The following is a 14310-nucleotide window of genomic DNA, read 5'->3' as shown; positions in this document are numbered from 1 at the left end:
TTTAAAAAGCAGGCTTAGCGTTTGAACAACGATTCGTTTCTTCATTTCCTTTAGTTTTAAACCAGATTGAATGAAAATCCAAAAGGTGAAAATCAGAGCAGAAAATGAACCCTCAGCGCGATACAGGACAGAGCTTCGTAAGGTTCGGGGCCAGAGTGGATAATTATGGTTGCCACTCATCACTGACACAGCAGGGAGATGTTATGCCAGGTCTCATTGTCATTAGTGACAGCACTTGTTTACTGCAATACCTCTAAAAGAAATATGGATGGATCACTGCTCTGAAACACGAGTGGTGCCTGGGGGAGAGGTGACATGGTGAGGTGACTCCCAGCAGCAGCCAGAATCATACAAGGCTCCATCACATCCATTCCCCCTCTGTCTCCACCCTCTCCTTTATTTCCTTTCCTCAGTGCCAAGCATTAGATTGAGGACGTGGAACACTGCAGGGCTGGGTCGGGACTGAAAAGGTGCCTATTATTGTTTTAGCCTGTACATTAATTTATGGCTAGAAAAGCTCTGTTTGCTCTCCAGTGACTTCCTTGGGAGAAAGAAGACACAAACTATAAGTGTGTGCATACTCCTGCCGTTCTCTGCTGTTACCCACGCAGAGAAGGTTTTGGCTTTCACACAACTTGTCTGGATGGTGAAAACAGAATCACAGAATCAACCAGGTTGGAAGAGACCTCTGGGATCATCGAGTCCAACCATTGCCCTGACATCACCATGTCAACTAGACCATGGCACTAAGTGCCATGTCCAGTCTTTTCTTAAACACATCCAGAGATGGTGACTCCACCACCTCCCTGGGCAGCCCCTTCCAAACCCAGCTAAAGCCTCCAGGAGAAAATGCACAGGTCTGTCTCTGCCTCCAGCCCTCTGCCTCCTTCCCCAGGTGATGGTTTGGCCCATGGGTGATGGTTTGGTGATGGGAACCACATGATCCCTGCCAGTGTGATGACCAGACCTGCTAGGCAGGAGGCTGGAGCAGGAGCAGATGTTGCTGGGCTCGCCTGAAGCACAGATGCCCCGAGAAAACTTCCACCAGACGAGATTGCTGTGTGTATAAATAACCCGCCCAGTTAGAAAGCAAAGGGCCTGGAAAGGCTGCATGACCCCTGGGACAGGGACCGTGCTGAGCTGCCTTTTATCTCTAAGTTGCTGCTCACAGTCCTGCAGAGCCTGGAAGTTGTTCTCAGCTAGTTATTTTTAAATAACTAATAATATTTCTCCGCAGCTCCATCCTGCACCAGCTGGAGCGGGTGGAAGTTTCACCACAGTTCTTTGATAGGGATGAGATCTTGGTGGCCACCCCTCAGGTCTGATGGATCTCATAGGACTTGTCTTTCAGAAGTAGATGATATGGCATGGGCTGGAAGCTGCGGGGTCCCCGTTTGGGGGGACACACCCAAGGACCACGTGGTGGCCCCTGTGGAGGAGACCACGAGGTGACCCACCACACTGTCTCCAGACTTGAAGGACTGTGTGGGCAAGGAAGTCACTGCCCTGGCATGCTGGAGACCAAACCCAGCCCCAGGAACACACAGGGGCAATGGGGCCTGACCTCGCTGCACGGTTTCTCCCCCTCAGAGAGGTCCTTATGGGAAACCTCCAGGGAGGCTGGGGCATTGCTGGAGGAGATCTCCAGCCCTGGTGCTCTCCTCTGAAACCAGCTCCCTATCTCCCCATGTCCTTTGAGAGTGCGAGCTTTGTCGGTGTGCTACGTGCTTAAGTTGAAGCGTGCAGCCAGGGTTGTGACAATTTAACTTCTTCAGAAGCTTATTCCCCCCCAAAATACCTCCAGTGTTCGCCAGTGTGGAGCAGTGCAGGAGATGTTGCTGCTTGCAAGGGCATCGGCATGAGATGCTCCAGCGAGTGGGACTTGCCCCTCCGCGTTCCTTCAGGCTCTTCGGGCAACCAGAGGTCTGCCAGCAGAGTGAATATCCTGCTTTGTGAGGACCAGGGATGAAAGTTCCCGATAAACCATATGGTTTCAAGCATCCCCCTTGATCTAAATGTACATCTTCCCATGCTGTCCCCTCTCAAAGGCTGGGTCTGATCCTTTTCGTGACTTCATGGCTGCTGCTGTCGCTTCCTTCCTTCTCCTCCTCACGGGTCCCTGGGAAGACTTCTGCCTTGACTCCCCATTTCCATCTCAGCAGATACCTGGAGCCCTGATCCTGCTGGGGTGGCAAAGCCAAGGCTCCCCAGGGATGGAGCAGGGATGAGAGGTGATCCTTGGACTGTCTGGATGGAGAATTTCTTCTCCACTTGCCTTAGGCTTCATGTACATTCCCCTACTACTTCTTATTTCTTCTTCCCTCTGCAAAGAAGCCAAAAAGGCTCCGTGTGTGTGCTCAAAACCCCTTCCCCATCCTTCATCTGCTCTCTGCTCCCATCCACCAGCTGGGAGAGAGGTTCACCCCCTCTTTCAGAGACAGCCTCGCCGGGGGGTGCAGCAAAGCAGGAGCTTCAGAGCGGTTTCTCTCACTCGTGAGCCTTGCCTCTTTACTATTTTTTTCCCCCAGCAACCAAGGAGCTTTTGCCAAAATGTGTTTTCCACATGTTCCCTATTAGTCATGCTCTCTGTCTCACAAACCCGTTACCAGTGCCACTAGCTGATGCTATTAATTTACTTCCAACCAGCTCAAGAGCTCGGCAGCAAAATTCCAGGCAGCGTTCCTAAAACCAGACCCGGCGGCTTGTTTGGATTTAAAACCAAAGCCCCTTTCTTCCCCCCTGTATATATATTTATATATAGCACCTTCCCTCCTTCTCCCAAGGCTTGGCGAAGGAAAGAGGGGCCAGGAGAGGCGGTGGGACCAGCCGTAGGGGTGCGGGACCTCCCGGCGGTGGGTGCAGAGGCGGGGTTTGACACAGCACGTTAAATACTTCCCTCGAGCTCCGGTTTCCAACCGCTGGGACATGGCTGGACCGAGGCGGCGGGAGTTTATCTAGGGCAAGGCGGAGGGCTGGCGGCACAGGAATGTCGGCGGAGGAGGGAGAGCCGCCGCGAGAAGCACCATGTCTCTGTGAGTAGATTTGTCCCCTTGTTTTCCCTGCAGTTTAAGCAACGGTGTGGGAACCGTGCAGAAAGGAAGGACATCCAGCTAGCACGGATATTATTTTCTATTTAATTTTTTCCTTCTTCTGCTTGTTTTAGACTCGGGTTTTAAAGTTTGCCACGTTCCAACAGTTGTGCTTGCGATTGCGCAGAGGGGTCAGCAGGTTTGGGGAAGTGACCGTGATGAGAACGTGGAGCCAACAGCTCATTCCTGTACCTGCCTACAGGCAATTTTCACTAGTTTAAGGCTGAGCCCAAGGCACTGGGAATGCTGCTGGCAGGTTGAGAGGCCCAACCACCCCTTTGTAGCTGTTTCAAAATGAAATTTGTACCCCACGGGTGTTTCATACACTGCGTGTCAGCTAGTCTGGAGCAGAGGAGGCTCAGAGGTGACCTTAGTGCAGTCTACAACTACCTGAAGGGAGGTTGCAGCGGAGTGGGAGTCGGCCTCTTCTTCCAGGCAACTAGCGATAGGACAAGAGGACACAGCCTCAAGCTTCGTCAGGGGAGGTTCAGGTTGAACATTAGGAAGCATTTCTTCTCAGCAAGGGTCATTAGCCATTGGAATGGGCTGCCCAGGGAGGTGGGGGAGTCACCATCTCTGGAGGGGTTTAAGAAAAGCCTGGACATGGCACTTAGTGCCCTGGTCTAGTTGCCATGGTGGTGTCAGGGCAATGGACTCAATGATCCCAGAGGGCTCTTCCAACCTGGTTGAATCTGTGATTCTGTGATCCTGTGAAATATGTGCACATAGATGACTGTGAATTAATAGATTTCAAAGCCAGAGGCATGGTGGGTCATCTCGTGATCACTCTGGCAGGTAATTTAGCTACGTGAAGCACCTAATCTAGTCCATCTACCTGCTGTAGATCTACAGGTTTTTTTTTCCCCAGGGAGCCGGACTGTGTAACTTTCCCATTGCAGGGAGGAGTTAGATCTGAAGCACACAAGAAGGTGCAAAAATCCATTTTTTGTGCTTTGATAGTTGGCATTGCGAGGAGATGAGACATAGTCTTTTCCTAGTACCATCTTATTCATCAGCAAAAGCAATGTGAATAAATCCTTCCTTGGAAGCTTCTTTGCCTTATAACTGATTCCAAAATATGCTGGTGTCCTAACCCCACCTAAGCAATTAAAGGCATTGAAATCTCATAGTCTAGTCTTTCTAGCCAGTGAGTCACAAAAAACACTGGAAGTTTGAACTGAACTGATTGTAGGAGGATTTTTTAACTCATTTCCTTCAGCTCTTGCTTTCAAATACGGTGCCAGGAGAGTGGGTGGACACACAGGAGTGTAACGTCAAGGTGTGATCATACACAGAGGCAACAGCGGGGTCCCAGGGGCGCAGCAACAGCTCGAGGCTATTTCCTGCAGATGTTCCTGCAGGTCCAGATGTGCACAGAGCGCTGACCGCAGTGTCAATGGCAGGACCGACAGCTCGGGTGGGTGGCTGGTAACCAGAGGTGTTCTTCTCAAAGCAACAACGCGCCACTTCTGTTATTTTGCAGTTTCTTTCCTTTTCCATGACTCGGGAGGTTTGTGAGTGCTTTGAACCAATGCTGTCAGGTGCTCCTTCCCAAAATGAGTCTCCCAGACGAGACAGCGTGTGCTTTGCTATCAACCCTGACTAATATGAGATCAAAACCTGAGTATTTACTCCAAAAGCCGTCATTGACTTGGTTAGACCCTCCCTGCCCCAGCAAAACCGCTTTTGGGAGGTGACTCTGAGCTTTGGGAACTGTGTCCTTGAGTAACACTTGCAAAATGGTAAATTATCCCCGGTACAGACCTCATAAACCCTTTAGGTGAGCACTGAAATTATAAATGAACTGCTCTAAGCCCATGTTTTAGAACAATTTGGGGCTTGCAGCTAAGTGGGGATGCAGATTGGAGCCAGGAGGTGGATGAATGGTGCCATGGTCTAGTTGCCATGGTGGTGTCAGGGCAATGGTTGGACTCGATGATCCCAGAGGTGTCTTCCAACCTGGTTGATTCTGTGGTTCTGTGAATGCCCACATGGGGCCAGCCAAGCTGGGGCTGATGTGTGCTCCATCCATGCCCCAGCCCTGCCTGGGCCGGACCCAGATGCTCCGGAGATGGATGCACCGTGTCTCACAGCGGGCCATCGCTGCACCCAGCGGGGTCTTCCCTTCCCAGCCCCCCGTCAGCTGGAGCTTGGCTGAGTGCCCGGATTAATCCTGCAAATCATTGAATGCCCCGTTTTGCCCATCTCTGAATGTGGACACAAATCAGAGGAAGGGTTCAAGGCACTTTAAAGTGTATCCACTGAGCCTAAAAAGGTGAAAAGGCACTCAGAGGGGATGCTTTCCCACCTCACCCCTGAATAAATCCAATTTCCTCAATAAATAAAGAACAGCTCTGTGGTGATTGCTTTCCACGTTCTTCTGCAGTGGACGAACTGTCCTATCTGCAGCAGCATTTCTGTACTGACCGTTGGGTCCAAGGCATCACTTTTGGAGCAGGAGATGGGGATTCTGGTCCCAGCAGCTTTGAGGGCTGTTGTTCTTCACCAGGTAAATTGAGGGCAGAGAGGAGACCTTCCCCACCTCTTCTTCTGCCTTATTACCCAGCCTGGAGTGAGCTGTTTCTCTGCTCCCTGCCTCAGTTTCTCCAGCTAGAGAACAAGAATAACACCATCTGCAGAGTGCTCCCGCGGTCCTTGTCTGGCGTGTGAAGACTCAGGGGTTTGAGTTCACAGAGGATTTGTTTGATCTAGAAATAGCAGGGTTAGAAAATTCCATCTGCCAGCTCTCGAGAGCCCTCAACAGCAGAAGAATTTTGCTGCATCTCAAGCCTTGGACTGTGCTGCTACCTCCCGGGGCAGCGTGGAGGCGAGGGCTGAGCAAACCAGCGCTGTTTGGCTCCCGTCCTAAGAAGCAGCATGAGCAAAATCACATTCCAGAAAGGCTCAACGTGGAGAACAGAGCAAGGCACGTTTCCCTTCTTTCTCCTGCACAGGGCTGTGCCTGTGGCTGATGCTGGTGGCTGCTCCCACCCTGTGCCTGGCATGGGCGATGGGCTCAAAGGCCAGCTTGTGCCATGGAAACCCTAGGGCCTAATGTTGTGTCTCCATGTAAAAGTGGTGCAAAGCCAGGTTAGGACCAGGCTCATGTCTCATGGCATCATGAGTGGTGTTCCCCAGGGCACAGTGTTGGGACCAGTTCGCTTTAGTATCTTTAGCAACAATCTGGACCAGGGGATCGAGTGCACCCTCAGTAAGTTCGCAGATAACACCGAGTTGGGTGGGAGTGTTGATCTGCTGGAGGGTAGGAAGGCTCTGCAGAGGGATCTGGACAGGCTGGATCGATGGGCCGAGGCCACTGTATGAGGTTCAACAAGGCCAAGTGTCGGGTCCTGCACTTGGGGCACAACAATCCCACACACCGCTACAGGCTGGGGGAAGAGGGACTGGAAAGTGCCTGGTGGGAAAGGACCTGGGGTTGTTGGTCGATGGTGGCTGGATATGAGCCAGCAGCCTGCCCAGGTGGCCAAGAAGGCCACCAGCATTCTGGCTTGTATCAGCACTAGTGTGGCCAGCAGGACTAGGGTAGGGATCGTCCATGCTCATGTGCTTGGCCCCTACGTCTGCCACCAACACATCCACTCTTTTCTTCTGGGTGCAGTGGTAGGTGTCACTTCATGGGTGGGATTGGGCTCACAGACACCTAATTTACTGCCTGCCACAAGCTGTCTGCATGCAAACAAGGTCAGTAACCTCCACGACAAGTCAGAGGATGATTCAGAAGAGAGATGTAGGGGAGCAGAAGGATGAGCCCATCCTCTGCTGCCCTGGGATGAGGGCCCCGCTGTCTCCCACCACGATGCCCTTTAGGTCTGGGTGCTTTCCCTCTTGCTCTCACCTCCAGGTATCCATCTGCACTTCTGCCAGCCAAGCAGTAAAATTGCCGCCTACCTTTCATGATGCCTGGGGTCACACAAGGAGCTCGGGCTGAGGTCCCATTGCAAGTTCAGCTAAACACAAAATGGTTCTTACAAGCTCTTCCTCCCCAGCTGTCCAGGTCCTCTAATGAATGCATGGTTTTCTCTGAAAGCTTTTCAAGGTTTATTTTTAAAACAGTCTGCATTTGATTAAACATTTGTTTTGTTTTGGTTTGGTTTTTTTTCAAAAGGAACTTAAAAGGTCCATCAGGCTGTAAACATAAATATTCCCATTCTTCTGCTGATTCTTTGCATTTTTCTGGGTTTGCTAATAAACAATATTTCAGCAGCGCAAGCCTCTGTGATGTGGGCTGCATCCTCTGCTCCCACATTCAGCTCAGGCGCTTGAGCCTGTGGCGTGCAAGCAAGAGATTATCGCAAGTTAAGCACCTTTTTGTGCCTAGGTGGCTTCCACGGTGCCTTGTGTTCACTTTTGTAGTCACTCAGACCCTTCTTAGAGCTGAGCAACATCTTGAAACAGGCAACAAAGTGGGTCATGGTGAATCTAGTAGGTGCTATTGCACCTACTAGACTGCTAGACTGCTCTAGTAGACTGCTACCGCAGTCTACAACTACCTGAAGGGAGGTTGCAGCGGAGTGGGAGTCGGCCTCTTCTCACAGCAACTAGCGATAGGACAAGAGGGCATAGCTTCAGGCTTCGCCAGGGGAGGTTCAGGTTGGACATTAGGAAGCATTTCTTCTCAGCAAGGGTCATTAGCCATTGGAAGGGGCTGCCCAGGGAGGTGGTGGAGTCACCATCTCTGGAGGTGTTTAAGAAAAGCCTGGACATGGCACTTAGTGCCATGGTCTAGTTGACGTGGTGGTGTCAGGGCAACGGTTGGACTCGATGATCCCAGAGGGCTCTTCCAACCTGACTGATTCTGTGATTCTGTGATTCTGTGCTGTGTCTTGTTGCATTGTTACTCTGTGTTTATCTAGTACCACCAGGTATCCCTGCCTCCGATTACAGTGATGCAGCAGGTCCTCACGCTGGCCACAACTCATTCCCCAGTGCTGAGCTTACATGGTGAGCTCCACGTCATGGTCCCTCACAGGTCCTGGGGAGATGGGCTGCAGCAGTGAAGGGTGCCTCCTTGAGATAAAATGGCTTCATCTGTCATAGACGTGCCAAAGTCACAGCCGTAGCGCTGACTGCAGCCGCAGATGTGAACTTACAGCTATGGTTTTTTTCTTCCTCCTCTTCCTGCAGGTTATAACTGAGTAGCCCTTATGACCAACATGAGCTGGAGCTTCCTAACCCGCCTGCTAGAAGAGATTCACAATCACTCCACCTTCGTGGGGAAGGTCTGGCTCACCGTGCTCATCGTCTTCCGCATTGTCTTGACAGCGGTCGGGGGGGAGTCCATCTACTCCGATGAGCAGAGCAAGTTCACCTGTAACACCAAGCAGCCCGGCTGCGACAACGTCTGTTACGATGCCTTTGCGCCGCTGTCACACGTCAGGTTCTGGGTCTTCCAGATCATCATGATATCCACCCCTTCGGTCATGTATCTAGGCTATGCCATCCACAGGATCGCCCGGTCGGCGGAGGAGGAGAAGAAGAAGTTCAAGGGATTCAAGAAGAAGAAGCAGCTTGCTTTGAACTGGCAGGCGGTGCGCAACATGGAGGACCCGATGGAGGCTGACGAAGAGGACCCCATGATCTCTGACGACACAGCAGAAAACGAGAAAGCCAAAGCCAAGCCCAAGAGCAAAGAGCAACAAAAGCACGATGGGAGGAGGCGCATCCAGCAAGAAGGACTGATGAAAATCTACGTCTTCCAGCTGCTTACCAGAGCTTCGTTTGAAGTTTGCTTTTTGATAGGGCAGTATTTGCTCTACGGGTTTGAGGTAGAAGCCTATTACGTCTGCAACAGAGTCCCTTGCCCTCACACTGTGGACTGCTTTGTGTCCCGACCAACTGAGAAGACGATCTTTCTCCTGGTGATGTACGTCGTGAGCTGCCTGTGCTTATTGCTGAACATGTGTGAGATGTTTCACCTGGGGTTTGGGACCATCCGAGATGCCATTCGCAACCGAAAAATCAACAGCTTTAGGCAGCCTCCCTACAACTATGCGTACCCAAAGAACATCTCCTGCCCTCCTGAGTACAACCTGGTAGTGAAATCAGAGAAGTCCACCAAGATCCCCAACAGCCTGATGGCTCATGAGCAGAACTTGGCTAACGTCGCTCAGGAGCAGCAGTGCACCAGTCCCGATGAGAACCTCCCAGCAGACTTGTCCACTCTTCACAAACACTTGCGAGTGGCCCAGGAGCAGTTGGACATAGCATTTCAGAGCTACAGCGGCACCCAGGCCAACACACAACCTTCTCGAACCAGCAGTCCTGCCTCGGGTGGCACGGTGGTAGAGCAGAACAGGGCCAACACCGCCCAGGAGAAACAAGGTGCTAAACCCAAGGCTTCCCTGGAGAAAGGGAGCTCAAGCAGTAAAGATGGAAAGACGTCTGTGTGGATATAGCTTCATCTGAAAGGAGAGAGGGCAGCATAAGTGGGGTTTCTATTTTGGTTTGGTTTTGGTATTTTGCATTCGTTTCGCAGGGCACAGGCGCAATTTTTATACGAAAGTCAGGAGAGAAAAGGAGTTTCAAACCAATTTAGTGCTGTCTTCCAGTGCGTTAAATAAAGACATTTCTTTCCTGTTTCCAACACGTTCTCCAGTTGGGAACCTCCAGTGAGCAACAGCAACCCCCTCGCATCCCCCACCCCTTCGGTCACCACCAGAGCCCCCAACAGAGACTGGACAACGCGCTGTGATGGGAAGCAGAGCTGCTGGTGGCTCAGGAGAGGAGTCAGGGCGACAGCGAGCAGCTCCCCTCCTGCACGGCAAGGCTAGAGCGCCGTAGGTCAGGCAGTGTTTAATTACTAAATACCCTTAATCAAAATTAATTTCTGATCCCTTGATAAGAAAACAACTGACATATTGCATGAACCTTCACGACACGCTTAGGGCTGATGCCCTGCGTGAACTGTTGGATGCTCTAGCAGGCATCGCCGGGAACAAAGGCATCGGTCACTGCTGTGAGCTGGGACCCACATCAGGTTATGGGGCAGAAACACAGCCACCGTCTTACCCAGGGAGACCTCAAAGCGTAGCACAGCGCTGAAGGGTTTTGTCTTTTATTCCTCTGCGTCGAAGCAAAAAGCAAACACGGTCAAACACGCCGCAGCAGGAGCGAGCGGTGACGTTGCATCGTGATGGGAATCGTTGTGGTTACAGAGTCTGTTAACAAACTGCTGCTTCACATCATCAGAAAGTGCCTTTATGCAACCAGGAAAACAAAATCATAAAGGGTTTAGACGTCTTTATTCGCTGGATATTGGTAGGGATTGGAAGATGAGTGTTGGGACATTTGTTTTTCTGTTTAATCAAACCCGTATAAATCGTGGCAGATCGATGTGTAGTGTGTATATGGGGTGTGTGTGTACACGTATGTATATATACAGACACATATGAACATGTGTGTGTGAATATAGACATAGAGAGATATATGTACATGTAATATCAACCCTCTGGTAATTTTACAGCCTTCCACCTCCCCTGGGAAAACCTGTCTGGTCCAGGACTATGGCTGATCTCGTCCTGGAGCAGTCTTTGGGCTTCCAGCCTCACCTGGGGAACTGGCAGGTTTCACACACTTGCTTGGGGTGCTTAGCAGAAGATCTGGCTTCAGTGGGGACAGGAGCAGGACAGCAGCAGGAAGGTTTTCACTAGTTTGTGAGGAGCTTTTTGAGCTTGGCTTGGTTTTAGGGTGGTTTTCATGCAGCTACAGGAATCTGGGAGCATGTTAACACCAAGCTGCTGAGCTCCAAGGCTCGTGCTAGTGCTGAGGATGTGCTTTGTCAGGGTGGTTTCATCCCGTGTCTCTTGCACAGCTGCAGAACTGTGGCTTTGTACCCCTCCAGTAACACAGAAAGAAAACTTCATCCCTGGGAGCATCTCTGGCCGAATGGTAGAGGCTGAAACTAGTCACTGCCCCACTCTGCCACGTCTCAGAGAGAGCCTCATCCCTGAGATATTCCCAAGATGCCTGTGGCTTGGCAGATGCTCTCACAACCTCCCAAGAGTCCAATGGTTGATTCACCACCATGGACAACCCAGATAGGCAGAGCCTTCAAGATCAATCCTAGCACGAAAGGATTAAATCCTCACCAAACACAGCACCATCCCAGTGCTGAGCTGTTCCCTCAGGGCCATGCCAGCCACCCAAAGTCACATGCAGGTCCCTACGCCAGTGTTTCTTATCCACTGGATCTACGTGACTTCTTGCTGGGCATCTTTCTCATGTCCTTGAGGTCGGTCTCTGAAAGCCTTGAGGATGCCTGTTCCCCAGGTGGCCAGGCCCTTTGGCCGGTCTTGGGAACAGGCAGAGAACTTGGTTATGGCCTTCATCTCCTGGGAACCTCGACTGAGCTGTGCCATGCCATTAGAGAACAGTGCTGGCAGCAAAAAAGTAGGTTGTAAAGAAAGCAAAGAAACCTCCTACGAGGTATCCAGCTGCAAATAGTCAGTGTGGCTTTGTGCAACAGTCTGGGGAACACTTTCAGGCTTGTTCCTGGTCCTGCTGAAGGCATTGGAAAAATGCCTGGAGTGCTGCCTACTCTTTCTGCTAGAGATCTTCCCCTTGGAAATGGACAACTGCATCCAGGAGGAGGATCAGTGCATCCCCCCAGCAGCAACGGTCAGTAGCAACACACATCGGTCGCATGGAGAGATGGCCTTTCTGCCGTGAATTTTGCATGAAAGGTTCAGAAAGTTCACACCGTGGTGGTGGGGAGACAAACATATCCAAATGTGCTGTTGGTCCTTGTCCTGCGAGCGGGAGCGTGCTCTCCTACTGGGCCTGGGCAATGAAGAAGAGGCTGGTTGCTGTCAGTGGTGCTATCATGAAGATAAATGCGTGCAGGTCCACAGCCCAGGGCTGCTGGGGAGGAGGGCGGAGGTGCTGCTGGGTGGGAATTTGCTCCCTAGTCATTACAGCTGTCCAGGGTACAAGCTTGTCCTGCACATCGATGTGGCTTCTCGTTTATCGCCAGCCCTGTGTCCCATGGGAAACAGAGTGTATTTAAAGTCATGGTGCCAAGGGAAGGGTGGAAGCTCTGAGGATAGCGATGGTTTTCCCGATTCCTTTGAGATGAGCAGCAATATCACATCCCCAGATAACCTCGTCCTTCCCACGCGATGCCGGAAGGCGCTGAGCTGTGCAGGAGTCCAGATTTTGGATTTCTCCTGCCCACACCAGTGACACCTCCCTCAGCCCCAGACAAGGCCTGAGCATTTCCCGATGACTCAGACCAGCCCCTTGGCTCCCGCTGACCCACAGACTCACCTGCGAGTCACCAGATGCAGGAACAAGCGTATGCCTCCCTTTTGCTTCAGGAAACCATCCTGGCAAACGCCTCACCGTGGGGAAAGCAGGGGTGGATTTTAAGTCAAAAACCCCAGAACCTGATCACAGGGACCTTACTGACTCAGCAAACCCATTTTATACAGCAGGGTTATACCTCCTTCCCCAACGATACAGATGGTCAGTGCCCGACGGGAGGAGATCCCAGGGCTCCACAGCTGCAGGTTCAGAGATGCTTAGAACAACAGGGTTGGAAAGGACCATGGATCTTCTCACCAACTGGCCACCATCAAATGCCTCCTTAAAAGCTAACACAAACCTCCCTCGCTACACCCTCTGGCATCTCCTCTCCTCAGCAGACACAGAGAGTCTCACACCTTTAACGTCTGCAGAAGCTTTTGGGTCTTTGGAGACTCTTCATCTCCCTCAAGTCTGCTCTAAGTTAAACAACTCCTGTCTCATTAGCCTTTCTCCAAGGGCTACATTTCCAGCACAGTTTTCCTTGGTGTCATTGAGCCACCACCAGCCAGTCCGTGTCTTTCCAGCAGCTTTCCACCCTGCTCCTCTTCGTGTAGCCATCCACCACCCTGGTCCTCCCCGAAACCCCATCTTCTGCAGGCATGGGGATTGCTCCTCTCTGCAGACGTTTGCTTATGTGGCCAGGATCTTCCTGCCCTCCTTCAGACTGCCTTTTTCTTATTTTCACACCATGGACCCAATGCACTAAGGGAGTTTTGAGTGATCAGTCGGTCCTGCAGCAGATTTGCAGCCTTCTCCCGGCCGGTGTCACCATCACATTCAAAACGCACAGTTTTCCATAGTGAGAGTCAATAATTGCAATATTGATGAGTACTAGAAGGGCAGACTCTTGGGCGATCAATACAACCTCCTCGTTGGGCAGAGGGACAGGGTAACCACTCTCAGCTGTCCTTTCAGCCAGCCCCGGTCATCTGTCGGGCTTGAAACACTTCCTTGCATAAAATGCTTTGCGAATGGGAGCTGATCTTCATACAATCCTAGAATGGTTTGGGTTGGAAGGGACCTTAAAGACCATCTAGTTCCAACCCCCCTGCCATGGGCAGGGACACCTTCCACTAGACCAGGTTGCTCCAAGCCCCATCCAACCTGGCCTTGAACACTGCCAGGGAGGGGGCAGCCACAGCTTCTCTGGGCAACCTGGGCCAGGGTCTCACCACCCTCACAGGAAAGAATTTCTGCCTAATATCTAATCTAAATCTCCCCTCTTTCAGTTTAAAACCATTCCCCCTCGTCCTATCACTACATGCCCTTGTAAAAAGCCCCTCTCCAGCTTTTCTGTAGCCCCTTCAGGCACTGGAAGGTGCTAGAAGGTCTCCCCAGAGCCTTCTCTTCTCCAGGCTGAACAGCCCCAACTCTCTCAGCCTGTCTCCAGAGCAGAGGTGCTCCAGCCCTCTCAGCATCTCCGTGGCCTCCTCTGGACTCGCTCCAACAGCTCCGTGTCCTTCTTCTGTTGGGAGTCCCAGAGCTGGACGCAGCACTGCAGGGGGGGTCTCGTGAGAGCAGAGTAGTGTCTTGCTTTCTCATGTTTTCCAAGCGTTTTGACAGGGACAGAAGCACAAGGGCACATTCCCGGCAGGACCGCTCCGGTGTCGTGGGCTGCCTGGGAGAGATGCAAAGTTGCCTGCAAGGTCCCAGCCAGCCTGGAGGACAGCGCTGCCTCCTCTGACCCTGGGGAGGAGGGACCCCAGTTCTCCCAGATCCCGTCTGAGCCGCACACAGGAGCCAGCATGAGTCAGACAGCCCTAGAAATATAAAGGATGATTATTACTACTATTATTACGTGTACTGAGTTGCTCACTTCCCCCCTTCCTCCTCTACCCCTTGGCCTCTAAAGCCTTTAGGATATCGTGTCTTTCCACTGAGTCACTGCCACCAAGGC

At 51.8% G+C, this 14310-nt stretch overlaps 1 protein-coding gene across 2 annotated transcripts in view; it reads left to right on the top strand.

Moving 5' to 3' along the window:
* Positions 1–10540, top strand: part of GJC2 (gap junction protein gamma 2) — a 30459-nt gene extending 19919 nt beyond the window's left edge. Inside the window, exons 1-2 of one of the 2 annotated variants that reach the window (XM_068405358.1) lie at positions 2821–3032; positions 8235–10540. In XM_068405358.1, coding sequence (XP_068261459.1) covers positions 8255–9505 — 1251 coding nt within the window. In that variant the 5' untranslated portion in view covers positions 2821–3032; positions 8235–8254 and the 3' untranslated portion in view covers positions 9506–10540. Of the gene's footprint in view, positions 1–2820; positions 3033–8234 lie in introns of those variants that run through there. The other variant, XM_068405356.1, reaches the window with a different exon arrangement.
* Positions 10541–14310: the final 3770 nt, after the last annotated feature.

The sequence above is a fragment of the Nyctibius grandis genome, chromosome 7, assembly GCF_013368605.1.
Source record: "Nyctibius grandis isolate bNycGra1 chromosome 7, bNycGra1.pri, whole genome shotgun sequence".
Taxonomy (NCBI): Eukaryota; Metazoa; Chordata; class Aves; order Nyctibiiformes; family Nyctibiidae; genus Nyctibius; species Nyctibius grandis.
The sequence above is the reverse complement of the archived record's forward strand: the minus strand, read 5'-3'. Positions and strand labels throughout refer to the sequence as shown.